Source organism: Oreochromis niloticus, linkage group LG13 (genome assembly GCF_001858045.2).
Source record: "Oreochromis niloticus isolate F11D_XX linkage group LG13, O_niloticus_UMD_NMBU, whole genome shotgun sequence".
In the NCBI taxonomy this organism is placed as follows: domain Eukaryota; kingdom Metazoa; phylum Chordata; class Actinopteri; order Cichliformes; family Cichlidae; genus Oreochromis; species Oreochromis niloticus.
Genome location: NC_031978.2, coordinates 11,260,492 through 11,283,128, shown reverse-complemented (window position 1 = coordinate 11,283,128; position 22,637 = coordinate 11,260,492). Strand labels below are relative to the sequence as shown.

The window sequence follows — 22,637 nt, the reverse complement described above, 5'->3', positions numbered from 1 at the left end:
GCCAGTGTACTAACATCAAAGCAATGCTTCCCCCCCCCCTCAGTAAATGCAGTGTGAATGGGGTTTTATTATTGTAATACCATTATCTGGCTATGAGATTCCATCCGCCTTAATCTTCACAACAGGCTACCTCTGGGCTCAACGCCAGAGAAGCCTCTTCAGTATTTGCTGCAGTAGAGAAATGTGCCAGTGCATGTATCTCTATGGGATGTGTACTAGGTTGCAATAAAAGCTATGCTTTGACTTTTATTGCCACCCCCTGGTAAACCTTTAACATGAAAAATATTCAGTAATACTTCCAAGCTCAGCAAAAATAAAGCAGCCTCACCAGGGTGGAATGTAGGCCGTTTTATTGCAGATCAGCAATCATAAAAAACACGGTGAGCTTCCAAGACAACAGAGTGAGAAGAAAATTGCACCTTTTGAGAAACATTAACTACAATATTTTTTTAACATTGCACTATACACAAATTACACTGCAGTGGGACACGATTAATGAATAGCTATGTTGCAATACATAAAATTAAGTGCCACTAAAAGTCAAAATAATTAACATGCTAAACAACAAACATTGAGATCAGAGGACAATACTAATGTAAAAAAACTACAAAATAATTTGATCAAAAACAGTATAAAAAAAACAACTACAAATTTACGATGCTGTTTTTATTCATATAAACTGATTATAAATTCATAAAATGAATGCAAATTCGGCTCCGTTATAAGATAATATCTTTTCATGCAATTAGTTTCACCAGGGCTACACAGTCAGTTGTCCAAAACAACACAGCTTTCAGAGTACCTGCTAGTGGTGCTTCTATGCACTTCTCAAGCATACCTAGTGTACCTGAAAATGGCCAAGATGTTGATGGGGGGGATGTGGGACGTGCAATGTAATTATTTTGATAATCATGGGGTCTGAGACATAACCACTGTTCTCATCAGCGAAAACTGATGGTGTGCTGTTCTAGCCTCAAACCCTCTCTTATGTTTCCAAGTGTATACAGTACAAGATCAAAGTGACTAATGCATCAGTAATACACATCAAACAAAAAGCATTTGACACACTGCTAAAAATCAAGCTGCAGCGCTTTCTGTACTCTTCTCTCCCTTTTTCTCTTTCAAGGCTTAAACTAAACCCGTCTATAATCCACCTCCCCCTAAATTTACATCTTCCCCTCTAAATTAAACAGGATATGGACGGTGAGATTTAAGAAAACAGGGACTGCAGCTTTCACTATAATGCCTTAACTGGGTTGTTAAGGGAGCAAAGTCTAATGTTTTGCACACTGTGTGTAATTATGACGGCCATTCTTCAACACAATATCACTAAGTGGCTGAGATATTTAGTGGCTGGCAGTATTGGATATGTTCAAAACACACACACAAGGGCATTCATTATTTCAGCTACTCAAAAGACTCATTCATTCAATAATTTTCATAGCATATATTGGCTGTAGTGTTAAATTATGTTGGACATACTGTGTAGCCACTGAAAACCAAGGTCAGTCTATTATTAAGACCTCGGGGGAATGTCACATTAGTGCCTGCAATTGCTCTTAAAATTCTGTTCCTTAAAATCAGCTAGAGTGGTCATAAAGTCATCACAGTAAGTAGAATAAGTCAATAGTTCCAAAAGGAATGACTCGTCCTCAGTCGGCCAATGGATCAATTCCAATTTGGGCGCCTTTTCAAAAGCTCTTTCTTCAATCCATGTTCCAGTGGCAGAGCAAAGAAATAAGCCTTTCCATTTTAGTGCGATTGATGATGGTGGTAGTGGTGTATAAGCCAGCATTCAGCTTTTAATTTCATCTGTGGGTTAGCTGCACATGGAAGGTTTAGAAAGGGAAAGAGGAGCAGGAAATTTATACACATAGTCCTGATATTGCAAACTAAGGTGTAAACTCAAATGTGGCGCCATCACCTACCCACCCTGTACGGCAAACAACCGTTACACATTTTTGGGACTATGCTTATGTGTTTCATTGTTGAGTAAGATTTGTGCAGTCATTATGAAGCTGGCGCTCGGGCTGAAGACTGTCCAAAGGTAAAAACTACCTACACTCACATCTAAAGCTAAAATATTAACTAACACTCGTTTTGTGCTGGCGTGACTTCTCTGTCATTCCCATTCCAGTGAGTCACTGCTTCTGACATTACTCTCCCTTTAAACCTTATTGTTTTATTTAAAATATTTGATTTAGAGAAATGTGCAGGTAAACACATTTGTTACCTATGGAGAAAATTCATCTTTGCATTTTCAGCTTTATAACCTTCCTAATCTAAACTAAATGTCCTGGCTCAAGCTCCTTCCTGTATATGAGAGTAGTATTGAATTTTTCCCACCAAACTGTCAGCAAATCCCATTTCCCAAATGATGAAGTATTCTATTAAGGACCACACCAACAGTCAAACCCAAATATCATCACCAATCATGACGAGTTATCGTCACTCCTCAGTTAGTCCTATATTGCTATATTTGATTTTAGCAGCGTTACCCAGCTCAGTTGATAAAGTGTGACAGTTATCTGTATTAGTAGTAAGGTTACCTCACTGTAGAGCTGATCTAAGGTTGGGGTTACAACGCTTTAAGGTTCATCCTCTCTCTGAAAGACTTCCTCAGTTTGCTCCGTGGTGCGGGAACAGGACCAGGACCATCAGAGGCTCTCACAAAGCCATGATCAGCTTTGGACTCAGGGGTCTGGGTGGGGTGGTTTTGGTAGTCCAGCTGCTGGAGGGGGGGCTGGGGCTGACCTTGTGGGTGTACATTGAGCACACCCAGAGGAGCATTTTTTCGACTTGAGGCGGTGGCTCCTCCAGCATTATTCCGCTGGAGCTGCTGGATGATGGCAGAAAACTTGGCATCCAGAGATGGTCTGCCTGTTTTGGACCTTGTGGTTGGACGTGAAGTGCTAGTGCTAGAATTCTCTTTCTCCTGGTATGAGGGAGGAGGGTGCTGATCAAGAGAGGCAGGGAGAGGAGGTCTGGCTGGGCGGGTGGGAGCAACATAAGGCTCTCTGTCAGGGGGAGGAGGTGGAGCGCGTCGCTTCTTGCTGCTGTTGGTAGTACAGCTGCTGTTGCTGGGATTGGGGCTCGAATAAGGGGTGGAGGTTTTGCTCTGGGACAGAATACCCTTCTGCACTACCACTGAATGGGAACCATCAAACAGACTGGACCAGTTAGGTGCCTCTTTCTCCTCTTCATGGCCAATAAGGAAGTGCCCATCTGTCTCCTCAATTTTATTGTGGATAATATCAGTGATGCTCTCAAACTTGCCAGGTGAATTTATACCTGCAAGGGAAATAAATTAACACCAAAATCAAGTGTTTTCCCTGATTTACTATTACATCACTACACAAAGGCTCACATTGCAGCATTATATTTTGCTTGAAAAAGCATCTTATTAACATGCATCACCACTGAAAATTAATGTATTATGTGTATTATTTTTCAGTGAGTGTCTTATTTGCTGCGAGCACTTGCATTACACATTCTTAAAATAAAAATGTGTAAATATAAATCCTGTTAAATCCTCATCATCAAACAGTCGGCAAAATATTAACCTCCGTCTAACTCACTTCAGTGACTCTTTCCAATTACTCTACTCACTCAGGTCGTTGTAAACAGAGTCTGCTTGCTTAGAGAGAAAAAGCGATGGTTTCCGTGGAGATGCGACCTCGATCTTCATTAGCTGGTCACAGCAGTGCATCCACTGGCCTGGTCGTAAACAAGAGTAGGCATGAGATGATAAGAACTATACCATCTGTTCTTAAAATTTAGCTAAGTGTATGTGCAACCATTTTTCCTGCGCATACTAATCCACACACTCTAGTTTCTCTTTTATAATGGCAAAAACACACGAAACCCTTTACATAAACATGTGTTTTCATATACAAATGCTTGTGGTGCATGGTCACATAACACTCACTCTGATCATAAAGGTGCTGGTGGAGGGCTTCCACCCAGTCCTCCAGCGCTTCCCTGGTGTCTGTGGTGAAGACGATGGACTGCGATCCCTCTGGTGAAGGGTTAATGATGGACAGACTCCTAGATTTGTGGCCTGCCAATTCCTTCTCCAACACTCGGATCCGGGTGTCCTGCACAAAAAAGCAGAAGTAACCTATTGCAAGCTGAAAATCACTAACAGAATACAAATCACACCTCTGTGCGAGTTAGTGCATTAAAAATTACATTGCTGATATTGCAGAAGAAAATTAATTCCACAGCAAAATGCCAAAGCTCCAAGCCGTATCGCGGTGAGTAATTTGGTATTTTGTATTTTGGTTACTCTGCAAATGTTAGGGAAAAGGTGAATTGAGATTTAAATCAATAACAATGAATCTGATGTTTAACTTCTCTATCCAGACAGCACAATTGAAACAGATAATGAAGTTTAACAGGGGTAACCACAAAGCCTTTTTTTTTTTTTTCATCTTATGCAGAGTTTTAGAAAAGTTTGTTCTTCCAGTCTTGTGTTATAAAATGATGCAACAGAACAAGAAATTGCTAACATTAATGTTTATCAAGTAATTCAAGACTTTTCCTAGTGTCTCTTACCTTATTAACGGGCACTTTGAGAATGGGTTGTATTTTAGCATCAATTTCTTCTGGAGTGAAGAAACAAGACAAAAAGCCGGCACTCAGCACGCAGTAAAGACTGCAGCAGCGGTTCATGCCTTCCACACTTTGCTGTAAATCAGCAGAATACAAACAAATACTAAGAAACTAGAGAATCAGTGATGAAGCTTATTGCTATCATTAAAAAATAACAGTGAACACACCTTCTGGCTCAGGTAACCAATCATCATGGTCTGTGTCATACAGGCAGGCTGAGCCACTAACCGGCAGCAGAGGTTACCATAAAGTGGAAGCCAAGAGGACCACTCAGCTGTAAGAATGATAAAGCAACCATAACTTACCATGTAATATATGGAAAAAATAAAGTTCATTTAAAAATAATTCAGTTTTAAAAAGGACAAATATGTTATTACAACTGTAACAAAGGCCCTCAGCCTCCTAGCAGATGGAACTACGGTATCATTTTGAAACTCCTAGGTGACATCGTTCTCGATTTATTGTGCTCATGAGAGCTTCAGAAAACTTGGCCTCTGACCTCAACCTTGAGGTCAAAGTCTTACATCGCCTCATTCTCAAGTTATTGCGCTCACAAACTTGGGCATCCATGCCCCATCAGCCTTTTATAACTGAAGGGTAAAAACCCCATAATGTGAACTGTGCAAACTTATACCAAAAGCCTGAAATTATAGCGAGATATGCACTTCAATTTTAATACAGTTTTATATAGTACAAGCTCATAGCAATAGTCATCAAGTCACTTTGTATAGTAAGGTAAAATTCCTAAAATATAGAGAGAGAATCCCAGTGATTAGATGATCCCCTATGAGCAAGCACATGGCACATAGTGAGGAGGAAGAACTTCCTTTTAACAGAAAGACAACCAGGATCAAGGCGGGGCAGCAATGCAGGAGGGGCAGAAACCTGCCCAAGCATCAACTTTCCATTTAATCACTCTTCATTTTGTTTAAATGGAGGTTTAGATTTAAGTGATGTTAAATAATATCTATCATTACTATTCCAGAATGAAATCAGGAGTTAAAAAGCAGAAGCATTTCATATCCCCAGATATAAAATGGTGTGTTTTGCTTCTTACCATCTTGGAGGACAATAAGGGAGTGAGACTGAAAGCTGCCTTCAGCCTCGGGCAGACACAGCGTTGTGTAGGCCAACAGGCTGTATTTGGCTCCACTGTTACAAGTACAAGACACATATGAACATTTTAGCAGTCTTCAAGTAGAGCACACTGACTTTTCAGGGGAAATATTGCCAAGTTTAAATTTAACAATAACAGTAAAGATAATGAAGATAATTCAACTTATAAAATGTACACATAACCTATATTTTTGTAAATTATATCCCAGTGAACAGGTGATACTTGAGACACTTTCAGCTGAGAAGTCCAAATTAATAATCTAAATGGTTTAAACTATACTTTTCCGCTCATTTTAATAAAATTTGTATTTTTATTATGACAAAAAAATAAATCATGATTACCTAAAAGCTAAACACGGAAACTGGGTTTGTTTTCAAAACCCTAACAAACTCTGGCCCAACAGTCCTGCTTCCACTAACAAGTCATTGTAGAGTTATTGTAAAAAATCTTGAGCCAAGAGCCTATAAAGTATTTTATGACAGCACAATACATACGACGGTATTGGGTTGTGCTGTAGGAAGGTGTCAGGGTCTGGAGTGTCCAGCAGAGAGCAGAGCTTCTTCCCAGAGCTCTTTCCAAAGGAGTTGCGGAGCTTCTTAGCCAGTTTCTTTGGCGTGTTTACCAATGTGAGCTCCTCCTCTAGGGCACAGCTCCACAGCTCCACCTTCAGCTCAAACTGAGGAACTGCTTCTTTACTAAGGGTGGGGATTTCAATAAGAGCATAAACATTAAAACTTATTAACAAACCAGGGCTGAAGCGACACGATATACATTATACATATACTAGATGAAAATTCCATTAAATACATTTAAATTTCCCTTATATATAAATCGATAAAATAGACATACATCCACCTAAAGGGTGGAGTGCAGCAGTTCAGAAAGTACTACTTTGCATATTACATAACCACAAAAACACTTACAAGATGGTGATTCCCTCAAAGCAGATGTCAGTGACTGATCTATCCACCACCACCATTTCAGTGTCAAACACTTCTGAGCCAATCTGCATCAGACAGAACACAGCCACCCTGCGAGAACCTAACAAATGTCAGGGATGTACAGTATGCATTAGTACAGCCAGTATCTACAAAAATTACAGGAGGCAAAGCTGAACATGAGGCATGAATGATAACAAAGAGCAAACTTACTCCCTCTGTTGTTAAAGTGGTCTGAGTCCCTCCACATCAAAGGTATGCGCAGCCCTACGTTTGCAGAAAGTTAATTAAAAAGAAAGGCTCTTAAAAATTAACTCAGGGAGCAAAATGTTGCAAGTAAATGTAATGTAATGTTGCATAGTTATAGATGTGCAGTACTGATTTATTCTGAATAAAAGTGAGCAATCTTACCTGACAGAGCAATTGTTCCATTACAGGGCAAACGGTCACCTGAAATTGGATCTGATGGTCTGGAATAAAATTTGAAATTTACTATTACAATAGATCAAAATGTGTGTAATGCATTTAATTTAACAAAATAAATAAACTGTATATACATTTACAAAAAAGGATTGAAGCACTGCATGATTAAGATTTTAGACACGTCTAACAAGACTTCCTGGATTTTGTGATTTTAAAAATACATTTTAAAAACCTCTGTCCAAAACCCACTCAGTTCTTTCATTAGTGACAGGACAATTTTTTCACCCTCCCCATCAAAGTTCATATATATATATATATATATATATAAAATTGGATATACAATTACACACACACACACACACACAAAACAGTAATGTAGACTCAAACTGAACAAGACTAAGCCATAAGCATCCATCTCCCTACCTGCCGACTTCCCCCATCACGTCCTCTTCCTCTTTTTTCTTCTGCAGCTGAGAGAGATATGCCTTTATCCGGGCGTTGCAGGTAAACATGTTCTTGGAAGCATTTAGTACCTGTTCTCTCTTACTGCAAGCGAGCAGCAGCTTGTAGGCCCCCTCTCGCATTCGCATCTCAAAGTCAAGTTTCTCCTGTATGTTAGTTGTCTTTGTGGACAGACAGACAAGAATGAACAAGTGTCAAAAAAAGAACAGGCTGGCAACTTTTTTATTGTGTTAGTGCATCAGACAACAAAAGCTTGGACATGAGCGGCGTCACAGCAAAGGTTTTCATTAGTTATGCAAACTTTTTTCATAGGAAATTGCTTTTTAGATTACCAGAATTTTCTTTCAGTCTTTTAGTCCACTTCACATTGTGTACCTTATAAAGCACTCAGTGGTTTAGCCCCCTCTGACTTCCTCAGAGTTTATAGCCCAATTAGACCTTTCAGGTCATCAGGTGCAGATCTTTTAACTGTTCCCAGAATTGGACAGAAGCGTGCTGAGGGTGCTTTCAGTTACTGTGGTGATGTTCTTTGGAACAAGCAGCCTGCTGACCTGAGGACAATTGCAACTATGTCTACATTCAAAAACAAAACTTAAAACCTTTATTCTCATAGGCTTACATTTAACAGTGTGCGCACATCTGTTTGTGTGTATGATAACTTGTATTTTGTTTCTTTGAAAAGTTTTATTTTATTGTTTTTATTACCTTAAGACACAGCAGACCTACATTTTTTTCATGTTTTTACCTTAAATGGTATTTTTAAAGAAAAGCAGCTGTTAAACAAAATCCACGGTCACTCTGGCACCAACAGAACTAACATTTTCTGGGTTTAATACAAAAGATCTTAAACAGCATGGCTGTTGGGAAATCTTCTTGCCCAAGGGTGTCCAAACTCACTTCACCTCATGGGACACACACACATCTGATCACAAGTGGGCCATACCAGTCATTATTTCATGGTATTTTCTAATTAATTTTTACTTATTGATTTATTTATTTTTTTGTTATTATTTAATGCTATGTCCAGATGAACAGAATCAACCTTTTGGGTGTTATTCTTTTAGCTTACTTTCAGTTAGCTTTATTTTTCCAGTTTAGTGTTGATTGTTTATTTAGTTTTAGTCTTTTTATTTATTTATTGTTTTAATGAGGGCATATGTCAGATGAAAAATCTAGGGAAAATTTGCTCACGTATTACAATAAAAACTGATTCAGACCTCAAATAATTAATCAACATTTAGAAGTACTTTTAACTTTTCATACATTTACATTCCTTTGTAGGAATGCTGGAATCTCAATATTAAGCATTTTTAGTGAAAAACTGACTTCCCTACAATTTTTGGACCCTTTGGTGGACTTGCAATCATTTGACACCCCCGCTCTAGCTCCACTAGTAACTACATCACAGTTAAGATGATACACTGGTGATGTTTCAAATTACTTGTTAAGCTTGAAATCACAAACTCAAGACCAACCTTTCGGTGACGTAATGATGCATGCATGAAGGGGTTAGATGGCAATGCCAGCTGAATGAGATTAATAAGATGTCTCGGGTAGCAGTTTTAATGGCAAAGATGGAGCATGGAAATGTACGAATGGCATTTCGAAAAGCACAAAACAAGTGAAAACTGGCAGGCATGCAGCAGACATATTCTAACTAAATGAAGTTTGATGATGTCTGTTATAATCACATCTAATATAACACAAACGTCATCATTCTCCATATCACAATCAACAATATGCACCTGTAGCTTCTTAGAAATCTGTCGTATGTACAACAAATTCATATCCTCTACTATCTGGGGAGTGTCTTTCAGAAGACTAGGGCACGGCTGCATGCTCTTTGCCTGCAGGGAGATTAGTTGGAGCAGTATTAGAAGGAAGCAAACATACAATGATGATGCAGCGTACACGGATATGGTTTCAGGGAAGTGAATATTGACAAAAGGGGCACTGCCCCGAACTAGCTTTGCCCTGGAGGGTTGAAATCCAGCTTGAGAAGGGCGTTAGCAAGTCAAGTCGCAGTACATGAAACTATGTTATTAAAGCCATGTGAATTAAAAAGATCAGCATTCGCATGTTTGACGTGCACTTTGCACCCACTCCATTGGGTAAATCATACAAAACAATCACTGTCGTACCGCCCATACCTCTGTTTGTAGGAATAAAGTACTCTGTCGTATTTTCTTTCGTTTAATCTCCATATCCACCGCGGAGCCGGCCAAAAACAATGACCTGGAGCCCCCATTTTTCTTGGAAGTTTGAACATCCCGCGGATCGTCCATGTTGTATGTCCATTCGCTAACAGCAGCTGCACCAGCAGCGTATTCCTGCTCCTGCTTCCAACGGCCGGGGGCGGTTCGATTTCTATTATCTTACCTCCCGAAAAAGAAATGTCCCGTCGTGTCAACATAAAGTAAACCCATTACAAAAGCTTAAAAGTGTATTGTTCTCTCAGCACATTTAATATCATATCAAATAAATAAAAATTAGGGTATAAAATGTAACCAAGCTACGACTTAATAAAATGTTGTAGTCACCATGTCACGCTAGATCAAACCTTAAAATTAAAACAAAATTAAACTCTAACTTACAAATGTCCTATGGAATCGAAATCATTAAATAACAAGAATTAAATAAAGAAAAAGAATACTTTAACAATAATACATAAAAGGGTACAGTTCAAATATAAACATGAAAAAACGTCCCGCTTTTCCCGGCGGCACTGCCATACATAAAAACGAGTGCCTTTACGTCAACAGGGAGGGGGCGTCATTGCGTCAGTGTGTCAGACAAAACAGGGCTGAACCGTTTTCGAGTTTGAATTTTCAGACAGTATAAAATCATAGACAGTATCAGATAACATATATTTTATTACATATGTTATTATTGTATTTTATATTTAATTCATCTGAAAATGTATTTTAAATATTATAATATAATACATACAAACATGCAATTAACTAACAGGCTGTAATGCTAATTTAAAAGTATAATTCTCACGTTTATGCAATGAGCATTTCCATTTTGAGCTCCCATTTTTAAAGCAAAACAAATATGAATCTTTTATATGTTACTGCCATTTGATCAACCTCTGCAATTTCATATTTTTTAAAAGCGGTGGATGTTTTTCTTGTAGTGCCACATCCCTAATTAGTTTGATAATCTCGAGTAGTAATTGGTTCCTGAATATCATGCAGCAGATACAGCCTTCATTATCAGCATGACCTCTGCACAGTCCAGGTGGTGGTACTGTAACAAAAGACCCCGGAACGTAACCAGTGTGAGTCCAGGAAACCCGCCCACCCGGTTCTGGCTGACATCGCTTCTGGTTGAGTTGGAAGCATCCACGGTTGCAGTTGTGGACGCAGGCGCTGCTGAGGATGAACTCCGTCAAGCTGGGGAGAGAAATTCCACTAACACAGGAAATTACATCAGCTTTTAAAAATAAAACGCAGGATTTTGAATTTTAGACGAGGTTGACATGCAGTATAATCCTCTGAGTCACTCAGTACACAGTGATGTCAGCTACTTTACCATCTGTAGAGTACTGTTAGAGTGACTGCCCTACAATAATCCATATCTGTCCATATTTAATACACTGTAACGTTTTATTTCACACTCCTTGAATCAGGAACTAGTCTACAATTGCACCAGCAGCAGACCTATCTATAAGTGGAAAAAGAGTTTTGTAAACATACAGGCATGTGCCTGAAATCCATTCATTCCTAACAGGATGCAAGAGCTTGGAATTTTATTGGGGAAGTGCTATAGTGGGTTTATGGCTTTAAAATGACTTGTCATGTCTTTCTTACTTATATTTTTAAGTAATTTAATCTATGATATCAGTCTTTATCTCTATAATGCTTTTAGTAGCATTGGGTCTAGGGTACAGTAATTCCATAAATATGGTATTACTGTAGATACAAGTTTCTTTTTTTCTTTTTTTTAACTTTCCCCATATAATAAATTATTCAAAATACTAAGGGTTATTACATGCAAATTTTGTCAAAGAATGGTTTCACATATCCCAAAATATAAAAGGATCCATGGGGACACAATGCACACAATCTTGGCTTTATAAGTTAGAACATGATATTGAACTTTTTAGTTGAAACTCATAACAGAAAGACTTTGGTTGAACCTCTGGTTTAACTCAGGTGATCATGAGATTATAGTTGTGCGCATTGTTCTGAATATTACGTTTATTTCAGTATCAAATACACAAATAAATAAATAAGTAATTTAAAAGCTTTCTGGGGAGACAGCGTTTAAACTGTGAACGTCACACACCTTGCAGTTGGGGGGCAACCTTCTACTCATTTTTTCATATGTGTTGTGTCAAGCTGCTTTGAGAGCTCAATGAGGAAGACCTGTCAAGCACAGATAATACCATTTTTGAATTCAGGGTGCTGAGCTGTGAAAAAGGTGTAGGTATTCAGGGTGGCAATGTGAAGTTGTAACACAGCACCATGGGCCATCTCTATGTTTTACACTTGCAGGTGTAGGTGCCAACCATCTTGTACATAGTATCTACACCTCCTTTGGTCTTGTTATAGAATTTGATTAATTAGTGTTTTTTTCCATTTCTGGTATTTTCATCCCCCATTTTGTTGTGATACATCGAGTACAACAGCCATTTCTTTCTTGATGACATAGCTGACTATGGTATCACAAACGTATCACATGTATCACAAACCCAGAAGATCTTCAGGCCATACTTGACGGGCTTGTTTGGCAGTGACACAATCACTCGGGATGAATTGCCGTCTGAATGTTGAATAAATGCTGTCTTTTAATCCTAATTTCTCTAATAAGAAGGATGTTTCATGAACTTTCTCATTTACCATTTTTTAATTACCATACATTCTGTACATTCTTAGAACTGTTTCAACCTATTCTTTTTGCAAACTAAAAACATCAAAATCACATCACATCACATCACAAAAAACAAAACAGAAAAATTGCTATCTACTATGGAAGCTCGTTTCCACCACTAAAAAACCCCAACATTATTTGCCATCCATATATCAAAATTTCAGGTTTTTATCTAAAAAAAAGTCAGAGAAAATAACTCCAAAATGACATAAATCAAAAATAACGTAAAATTTCCAGTTAATTTTGAGAAATAAAATATCCTGAAATGAAGACTTATGAATATCAATTTAAACCCCCCCCCCCCAAAAAACCTAACTCAACTTCCTTTTAGCGGAAGCAAATTTCCATACTGTGACAGCGGTATGATTAAAACTTAAAACACCACTGAAATTATGATCGACGCCTCAACTCGGAAATCTGAGTATCCTGTTGTCTCTTTGACTTTTATTTTGAAACTTCTGACCGGAGGCAGTGATTGGTCTATTTGTCACTTTGACGCCTCTTTCAGGATGTTGGTCCGCTCGCCGCTGTTTTGCAGGGAGTCAGTAGCTTATTGCTGAGCAACGGAGGGAGAGAAGGCCCCCGCATAGAGCCAGACTGAACTGCAGCAACGACAGGGCTGGGCTCCACACGCAGTCACAGAGCAACAAACATCTTTAAGGAAAGGGTAAGTGTGGAGTGTACTTGATTTTTTTTCTTAGCGAACAGTATACAATTGACAGCCCGTAGTATGGTTTTAGCTAGGTGGTTGACCGTTACTCACGTGAAGTTTGCTGCAGACAAAAAAATATAAAGAGTCGCTTTTGCTTTCCTTCTGCACATCCACTGATGTCAGTTTCCTCTTTCAGTGAGCTCATAGAAAATTCCCCCAAATTTTCAAACCATTAAATCTGTATTAAATCTGAGTAAAATTTAGGAAACAAAAAACACTCCGGCTCTTGTAACGACTAAACAGATTGGTCTGACTCCCTCTTGGCTAACGGGATGGCTACTATTGTCAGCAGCGGCATGACAAGCATACCCTGCTCCACCTTTGTAAGCCGCACAGACTATAGCCACTTTGCTGCCCTTGTAAAAACACCGGCCGCATACTGCTTCACTCCAGATCAATACTATTGTTTACTACTGACCTGATTTTGTCCAGTAGTTGCATCCTTTTGTAGCCAGACAGAGGCTAATCGAGACAAGATGCACATCAATGAAGGTCGGTCACACTGAACGCTTTGTTTATCTTAGTGGAAACATGCTACCCCCGGGGTCTTCTTTTAGTCTGTATTGTCTAAGAGGTAGATTTTATGGGGAGGTTTTACTCTAAGTAAGGCAACTGCCGAGTGTTTTCCGATAACGGACCCCCCTCCTCTTCTTCTGTGTGGAGGCTTTGTTTTCGTGGGGCAGATGTAGCTGGCCTGCATGCATCCGCTCTCTTTGTGTTGAGTTTGATTTTTTTTTAGCTGTCATCATCACATTAGCTGTAAAACTTTTGAAAATAGCAGCAAATGCTTTAGTTTAAATGCCATATGGTAATTTGATAACTCTCCCACAGGCTGTTCATAAGCAATTGGTACTTCATGCTAGAAATCAATGCAAAAATATTGTAATTACGGTTTAATTACTGTTACCAATTTAGCACAAATGCTAGAGGAAGATGCATATCAATCGAAGCCTCACAGCTGTTCAAAACATTTAAAATTAATATTTATATTCACAGCATTAGAAACTGTTATATTTTATTTATTTAGCTATATTATGCTCTTAAATTTCATCCTGTAGACTCAAAGGTGCTGGTGAAAGTCACTTGCAGCTCTGGTCTGAGTTTATAACCCGATTAGATGTTCTTTGAGAGCTACGTGTTTCACATCAGTGTGTCTTGCTAGTCTCCTCCCTCAGCTGTAAGAATTCAAATTTCTTGGGTTCGAGCCAAAAGAATGTGCAGATAATACCATCCAATCCAGTTTTGCTCCTTTTCCCTTTTCTCCCCTTTTTCCGCCTTCTTCCTGTGTTCTCCCCACAAATGTGGCTGCCAGCAGGGTTGTTGGCTCCACTGGCGGTTGCATTTTTAAAAACTGTGTCAGTGTCACAGGACGTTTGCTGCACTCTCGGAGAGGAAGCAGCAAACTGACTGAAGCTAAACTACAGCCAAGCCTGACTACAGACGTGTCTATTACACTTAAAACATAGCTTTTTTGAGTTTTATTTTTCTTTAGAAAAAAAATCTAGAAGCTTCTTGCAGTAATTCGACTATCAGTGCTGTTTGATCAACTCACATTTAATGTGCAGTGATGTAAATTACCATACTCATTGAAATCCTGCTTTTTCACCCTGATATTCTTTCTCAGCATCTTAACTCAATCTGCTGTTCAAAGAGTAATTTGTATGCATATAGTATATCCTTCAGTAATATTTTCAATTCTAGTTTCAAGTTGGGGACATTTTTGGAGACTCTTACTCAGCCTGCCCACAGCCATTGTGTATAGTAGGAAGTTTAGGAAGTGAGTTCATTTTACTTCAGTGGCCCGGGAGTGTTATGTGTGACAGAAAACAAGCCAGTCTTGAACTTAGTATCTGATTGTATTCAGTTGTATTTAAGATGTTGTTAAAAGTTTTGTAATTGGGAGCCTGTAGCTAAAAATAGAAGTGAATCTCAGTTTTGTAATCTGCCAGAGTAGAAACGTTAAAAGGGTTATGAGAGTCACATAGCCTTGCCTGGTAACGCTCATGCTGGCGTGTGGTGTCAGAGGGAAAAACAAGAGAGGTGAATAGCGAAGTCTGTGGTTAGAAATTGGGAGAGACAGCACAGTATACCAGACAAAATTCCCCAAAACAAGCATGGAGCATTTTATATATACAATCATCAGCCGCTCCCTTGTTATGGAACATAAAGGGTGTGTCTGATTTAAAAAAAAAAAAAAAAAAAAAAAAAAATGCCATTTAACCTCTCACAGAAAGAGAAATTGCACATCTGTTTTGGGGTGTAACATACTCCCCTCTGAGTTTCCTTCATTTGATACTTCTTTCCACTAGATATCAATCTTATATTTGAACATGTTCTATTCTCATCTTTCCCTCTGCCAACTCCTGATTGTCCTGTTATGCTAACGTTTATGTTTTTTCCCTTCTAAGTGCAAGAGTGAGAGAGTTCACTATTTTTATCTGCTACTGAAGCTATTGCTACAGCCAGGATAAATGTTGGCACCATAATCAAAGTGGCAGGGTTGGCCAAATACTAATGTTCCTGTTAAAGGGCCATTGGTTAGTCATTATCTGCTCAGCAGGGGCTATGCAGGGCCATTAGAGCAGTCATCAGACCAAAGGTATATTTGAAATGACTGCAATATGTTTTCTATGTAAATGGAGTTTGTATGTTGTGCTCTCTTGATGCTAAAATAGGTATAACTATCTACATGAATAATTAGTTAGTTAAAAGTTTCAGGTTTTTGTAATTTAATATTCATTTCTGGAAGTTTAATAGGTAATTCATGTTATTTTTTTCATTTACAATTTATTTTTCTTATTCCCTATTAGAAAGCTGCCTCCAGACCTTGTTTCTGAAAAATGTAGTGTACCCATGCTCCAGAGAATGAGTCACATGAAAATGACTATGCTTCAGGGCATGTGCATCATTAACTCTCTTGGATTATTAATAATCTCTTTTTCAGCATATCTATATTACTGTAAGGATTGCCCAGGGTGCTGATGTTCCTCCTTCCACTCAACAACTCAACAGTAATACTCTGTGTTTTTTGTTTTTTTTCCCATTAATCCTGTTATTCACATTCTATAAAGGTTAAATTTCCATAAGGAGGGCTATAGTTCACTTTGAACAGAAGGGTCACTAAGCATGTGGTGGGTTTATGTCTTAAGGCCAGGTTGTGCTGGGTTGTGTTTGGTAACAACACTGAAGCAGTCAGGATGGATGCTGGCTAAATGATGGTGTTTGCTTGTTTGTTCCTCTTGCCGATGGCTCATGTGGTGTGTGTGTGTGTGTGGCTGTTTTTCTACACCATATGGTCTTTTCTGCTGCATTGGACAGTTTCTTTTTCACCCACATGCTGCATGTAAAAGCCACATCAACTACACATAAAGCCATAGCTGCACACGCGCACCCAAGTTTCTGCTGACTTACACTGCCCGTAATGATTTATTATGTCCTTCCATGGTGCTATGACTCTGTCACATTAGATTAATGTGGGTATATAGTCTATTTTTGAACCAGGTAAGATGTGTAAGAATGAAGTCCGGTTTTTACATACACATTTACTTTACTTTATTAGCCAAAGTGGTAAAAGATGGTTTTGAATCCTCAACATTAGCATTTTGACTGTTACAAAAAACTATACCATACCAGTTTTTTGAAGCCAGTTATTCTGGCAGTTCAAGGTTATCAGCTAATGCTACCAATTAGAGCAAATTAACAGACTAATAGAATGTTAGGATTTCTCTCACCAAACATTTTGGGTGAACTTTACCACACTGGCATGTTGCACACGTTTTTTACACTTGTAGGTTGCAGCTTGATATTAAAGGCCAGCCAATTATATATGGCAGTTCAATGTGTTTTTTAAAATTATATATCCATGTAACAGAGCTAGTGAGCAATCACCTTGATCTGATTTTGACAGTCAGCACCTGCAGTACCTTGTGCTTTCCTGCTAGCAGACTGTCACAGTCTCTCCAGTCAATCTTTTATCTCTCAGTTAGATCCAGTGTGAACTTCACCATGATGGTAATCCTCCTTCTACTTTGGAGATATGCTACAAGCTGACCACTTTAACCACAACCAGCTAGTAGAATGCTGGTTTATGTGCATCTTTACTGAACTCAGTAAAACTGCAGATAAAGAACAAGGGCTACACTCAAAAACAGCAGGGCAGGTCGATCCATAGGATGATAAACTCACTGGAGAGGCAGTTGATTACTCTTAAGTTATTTATTATCACAAAGTATTTATATTAATATTTACATTTTTATTTAAGAAAGCATGGGTATAGCCTTAAAAATGTTTAGAAAGGTCTTACATACTAATACATACTTTGCTTTTGTTCGATATATAATTCAGTTTGAGATTAAATGGAATATTAAACACTTTTTTACTTTAGATGTACGTGTGTGTGTGTGTGTCTAAAAGATGCTCATTCTCATTTGGCTCAGTTATTTTTTTTTTGCTCCTGGTGTTTAAGCAGGGTTTGGATGTTGGAAGAGCATCCTTGGCTGAAATACACACTGTCAGATTGCATTCAGCCTTTTTTTGATGATAAACCCAAAGTACAGACATGTTTATCATGGATGTCAAAATATACTCTGTAGAATCCGGCTTTATATCAGACTGTGAGGAGGTCCCTTTTAACAGAATTTGGAAAGGCAGTGTTTTGATTTTACTGGCTATTCTTCCTTTTATTACATAAAAATATGACAGAATGGTATGTCTGAATCAGCCATATCTTCTTCTTTTGTGTTCTCATAAGAACATTTTTGATGTACCGTATCATTTAATTATTCTTAAATAGAACCTAATTTATTGACTGGTTGCCTTTGTTATTCAAAGTGTTGGAACTTAGTGCTTTGGACCGATACCGATATACTTATTTCTCTTACATTAGACATTAGACTAAATATGTTTGACAACTGTGTCATACTCATGAATGGTGCATTATATTCTGTGCAACACAATATAACTTGGTGACTAGAGCTGTTATGTTTATTGTTTTTGTCAGTGTTGAGATCACAACTAATTAATCCAATTTTGCCTAGAGTTTGGGGAAAAAAAGACTCAGTCTAAAAGAGGATTTCTTGGTACTTTTATTATAATTAAATAACTATAAATTGAAAACATAAATACATGTGCACTAAATCTGTCATTGCCTGGCAGGGAAGGAATTTGAAAGGAGGGGATTTTGCTGAAAAACAAAATAAGAGCGTTATCGTGAAACAAAATGCTCCAGTTATTTTATTTCAATTATCATGTTTTAAAAATCATTGAACGTAAACTCTGTTAAAAACAAGTGGTCACCATTGGAAAGTTTTAAAAGGAAATAAAAACATAATTTTGGTTCTTTTTCCCAAGAGCAACAAAACATCTCTCATATTATCAACAAAATCTTTTGTCTTGTGGAAATTGTCTGGTATATTATTATATCACAACAAGAGCTGGGATACTCCTTTTGTCTTGTTTTTAGAAGAACAATAGATTGTAGTTCTCCACTGCATGCTTTCATGTCTGTACGTATGTAGTCAACTAAGCCATTGGGGGATAGAAAAGCCTTTGTCTGTTTGTCCAAAGGTTACCATCTGTCTTGAGTCCGTTCCCCTGATTTGCACCCCTCAGGGTCCTTTGGACTCTTTGCACAAAAACATAACTAAGCTTGCAAGACTGATTCAGCATCTCTGACCTATTATTTTTTTATATCGATCTGAAAGCCCTCAAAGATCTTCCATTGGTATTATTGAAAGAATAGGCTGCTTTGCTATTTGTTTTGTTTGCCAGTATACTTTCTTTTATTGGTTTTATACCTTCAAGGTACTCCAGAACACCACATACCATCTTTGCTTTCTTTGTGAAGCTACAATATTGGTTATACTATCAGTCAGAGTGACCAGAGTTTAATTTAGTACAGCTACTGCTCTGTTCTTTGTCTGTTTAGCCTAAGGGCCTGTAAGTGCTGAAGCTACTGTAACTACTGAGTGCTGTTTATATTCGGACAATCAGCCTCGGCTGTTGTAAACATTAGATGCATTGTCTCATGTCTGCCAGACAAATACCAACCAGACATGAAAAATCAGAGCAGCAAGTTGTTTTTGGATTGATTTTGATTATTTGATTGATCCCAGTGAATAAGGAGCAAATGTGACAATTATTATTATTATTTTTTTCGTATTTTATTTAACTGCTGTCAGATACAGGCTATAAATGCAGGCATGCAACCACGCCCTTAGAAGTGCTAAGTTTGGCTCTTATCATAAGACCATGTGGAAATGAGTGTGACGAAAGAATGAGTTGTCTCTCTGTGCTCATCTCTTTCCCCCTCGTCCTCTCCCTCTTACTGTCTGTCGCTTCGGTTTGTGTTGGACATATGTGTGTGTGATGTCTCTGTGTGTGATGTGGTGCGAGTCAGCTGTCATGGTTGTGCCAGTTGATGTGACATCTGGAAAGTTAGAGAGGAAAAGCAGATGAGTGTTTTCTAATGGTTACCCAGCTGTTGCATCATCCTGGGACGCACAGTCCAGCCAGATGCTACGTGGAGAGTAGCAGGCCAGTACAAAAAAAATAAAAAATCATATTAGGTGATGCCAATAAATAAACTGGTGCTCACTGACATCACTTCCTGCCACCCTTCAGCCAGCGTTTATGATTGGATAATTCATGTCAAAGGAGGAGGTTTGAATTGTTGAAAGGATAAAAGGCTATTTGTATAACTTTTTCTGGTCCGAAATACATACGAAATGCAAGTGCAGTTAAATCGGATTTTCCAAAAGTCAGTGGAAAATCATATCAGGCTATCAAAAATGACCTAATTGTGCTCTGTGGATGCAAAGATGAGGGCCTGCAGCGAGAAGCGCTGCACATGCTTCCTGTATCTCCTCTGCCATCTCCTCTATACAAAAAATTCAGTCATCTTAGAATAATCCTCCTGTTTCAGTCCTTGTGGATGTGCGTGTGTGAGATTGAGTGCATTGGTCGGGGGTTGGGAAATTCCTTTCAAAACCCATGAGTCACTATTCCTCCTTATTAGCCCCAGTAGAAAATGCTGCTGAAAACGTGGAGGGGAGATGTTAACTACATCTCCACTCCAGTGTTTACATATTTAAACAGTGTGTTTAAATATGTAAGCACTGAAATATTTTTGTCCTTCTTTTGGCTACGCGTTACACATTAGTGCTTTGTGAATTGCCCATGTGGTGCCTTAAATTGCATGATATGTCAGACTAGCCGTCCAAAACACAAGGACTTTTCTAATATATCTAATATTGTTATTTGGATGCACTTGCACTCACCGTTTTTATTATAGAGAAGGTAAAGACTTCATGCAGAACTGATAATATTTCCCTCTCAGCTGTGTGTCCTTCTTCAGAGCTACCACTGCATTCCTCCATCTGTGCCTTGTCTTTCATGTGTAATAGTGAGAAGATTTTTTTCTTTTTAATGGCACCATAAAGGAGACCGGTATGGATTGCATCCAGACTATTTAACCACATTCTCATTAGGCTTGCATTCTGATGTGAGCTTGCAGTGGTTATTGAGACAGGCAGCTCTGTGATGCTTTAGTTACAGTCGAGTAGGAAACCACAAACAATTATAGTTCTGTTGCTAGGTTTGGTTGCACTAGTGGTGCATCCAAACACCATTATCTGTAATATCTGCCACATAATGTTCACATGTACCTGCAGGTTTGTCAATACAAATTGTGCCACCTGTTAGCCAAGCAGATGATGCATGCAATGTAAGCAGAACATCATGAGTTGGAATCTGATCATTAGCCCTGGTGCTGGATTTAATATATGATAATAATCTTATTTATTTTGCAGATGAAAACATTTTAAATTAGTTTAGTTTTATTTTAGCTTCACAGTTAACATGAGTTTACTATACTAAAATAAAAGGAAGAGAAGTTATGTAATAAATAACCCTTAGCAACATGACTTGGATGGGTCTCAAGTGAAACTTTTCAACTTTGAGGTGAGCTAAAAGTTGCAAAAGGACTAAAACACCTCTCCGCAGAAGTGACCAATACAAGCTGTGCAAATCACTTTATATTTGGTTGGTGCCTAATACTTATGTTTGCTCCTGATAATTGCATGTGAATATGCAGAGAAATCATATGTCAGATTTCGCGATTTGAGAACGTAATCACTGTTGTCAAAATGTGGCATCTTCAAAAGTGCTTCCCTCTATAGCAGCTTGTTGCAGCACATTACTTATATTTGAGTACCTACCAAGTTTCTAAAATTTCCTATTAAATCTTTCACTCAGCATGTAAAGCTGTCAGATATTCAGAGTGGTTACTGAGATGAAAGCTGATCTGTTTTACATCAGAGACAGCTGCTGATACAGTCCTATTCCCAACCCATATTTCCTACAGTGTCATGCAAGAACTGAGGTGTGCAGTTGATTAAAACTTTACCCAAGAGATTATTGAGTTGGTATACGAAGTACTTAAAAGGTCAAGTGAGCAAGAGCTTAGCTCAATAATCTTTAATTCCCACTCTGATGGGCTTTTCTTGGCACTTTCTACACACGACAGAGAGCTCTGGTTATTTGAGTGCCACTTCAAATTAATGTCAAAAGCTTGGAAACTTATTTTTAATTTGAAATAATTACTTTGGACGGTTCTAAAACATTTCCTAACCCCACATGAACAACAGTATGTTAAATTGAATTTCATAGCTCGTACAACATTAGTTACGGCTAAAATTTAGTTTAAAATGTCCCTTTAGTTTCATATTTTACACCCTGTTACTTATTCAGACAGGAACAGTCACTCAATCTGTTGCTCAAAACAAACCTCTAGCATGCTCAATCAGTTTAAAAATAGGTATAGAGGTCAACAGCCCATCAGTTAGATCTCCTTAATGCTGTACTTTCAGGCCTAGGCAGTTAGAAAGTAAGAGTGGCTGGCTTTGACCTCGTTTTTAGCTCATCTGAAGGAGAGCAAGGGGAGGAGGGAGGCTGGAGGGAAAATGAATGTCCTGATGGGCCGGCCCGCCAACAAATCTACATCACTTCCTCTTCTAACATCTGGCAGTGATCAAGGCAGGCAGAGAGAGAGAGAAAGAGAGAGAGAGAGGATGTATCTTACTGGCTGGCCAAGTGTTCATTTCCAGGCGTAGACAGAGGCATCACATTGCAAGACCGCCCACTCGATCTCATTCCCCCTATGAGCAAAACAAAACGAAGATGGAAAGAGTTGTGAAAGACTTTTTCTCAGATCATCTCTGATGTCTTCATGATCTTTTCTGTCATATGAGGTTACAAATTTTTCATGATGATAGAAAATCTATGATTGCCTGAATCTGTGAGAATAAGTGAAAAAGAAGAAAACAAAAATGTTGGTTCTTCATCTTTTTCAGGATGGCGTAGCTGTGTTGTGCTGTCAGTGGTCAATCTGCAGTGAGCTACCTGGAGCAGAGGTGTGTAGTAGAGTTCAACAACATATTTCATTCAAATTATGACTTACTTTTGCATACATTCAGATTTCATGTGCGGTAATAAA

The 22,637-nt window shown here is 38.4% G+C and overlaps 2 protein-coding genes across 9 annotated transcripts in view; one reads left to right on the top strand and one right to left on the bottom strand.

Annotated features, from left to right (window-relative positions):
- Positions 1 to 333: 333 nt before the first annotated feature.
- On the bottom strand, positions 334 to 9,921 carry rtkn2 (rhotekin 2). Of its 3 annotated transcripts, XM_013272116.3 has the most exons (14): positions 9,705 to 9,921; positions 9,300 to 9,401; positions 7,516 to 7,715; positions 7,081 to 7,139; positions 6,883 to 6,936; positions 6,655 to 6,772; positions 6,226 to 6,426; positions 5,672 to 5,766; positions 4,782 to 4,888; positions 4,558 to 4,689; positions 3,929 to 4,097; positions 3,610 to 3,717; positions 2,550 to 3,291; positions 334 to 1,823 (listed from the first exon to the last, which is right to left on the bottom strand). In XM_013272116.3, exons 1-13 carry the CDS (start codon positions 9,837 to 9,839, stop codon positions 2,579 to 2,581), a joined length of 2,193 nt encoding a protein of 730 aa, XP_013127570.1. In that variant the 5' UTR covers positions 9,840 to 9,921; the 3' UTR covers positions 334 to 1,823; positions 2,550 to 2,578. The 3 variants fall into 3 exon arrangements, with proteins under 3 accessions (XP_013127570.1, XP_013127565.1, XP_013127575.1); XM_013272111.3 differs by having other exon boundaries at positions 336 to 3,291; XM_013272121.3 differs by lacking the exon at positions 9,300 to 9,401 and having other exon boundaries at positions 336 to 3,291; positions 9,705 to 9,920.
- A 3,002-nt stretch (positions 9,922 to 12,923) lies between these two features.
- Positions 12,924 to 22,637, top strand: part of cep170aa (centrosomal protein 170Aa) — a 38,586-nt gene continuing 28,872 nt past the window's right edge. For 3 of the 6 annotated variants that reach the window (XM_005474337.4, XM_005474335.4, XM_005474334.4), the window contains exons 1-2: positions 12,925 to 13,099; positions 22,495 to 22,554. The gene's annotated coding sequence lies outside the window, so the exon portion shown is untranslated. Of the gene's footprint in view, positions 13,100 to 22,494; positions 22,555 to 22,637 lie in introns of all 6 variants that reach the window. The other 3 variants (XM_005474340.4, XM_005474339.4, XM_005474336.4) reach the window with 2 other exon arrangements.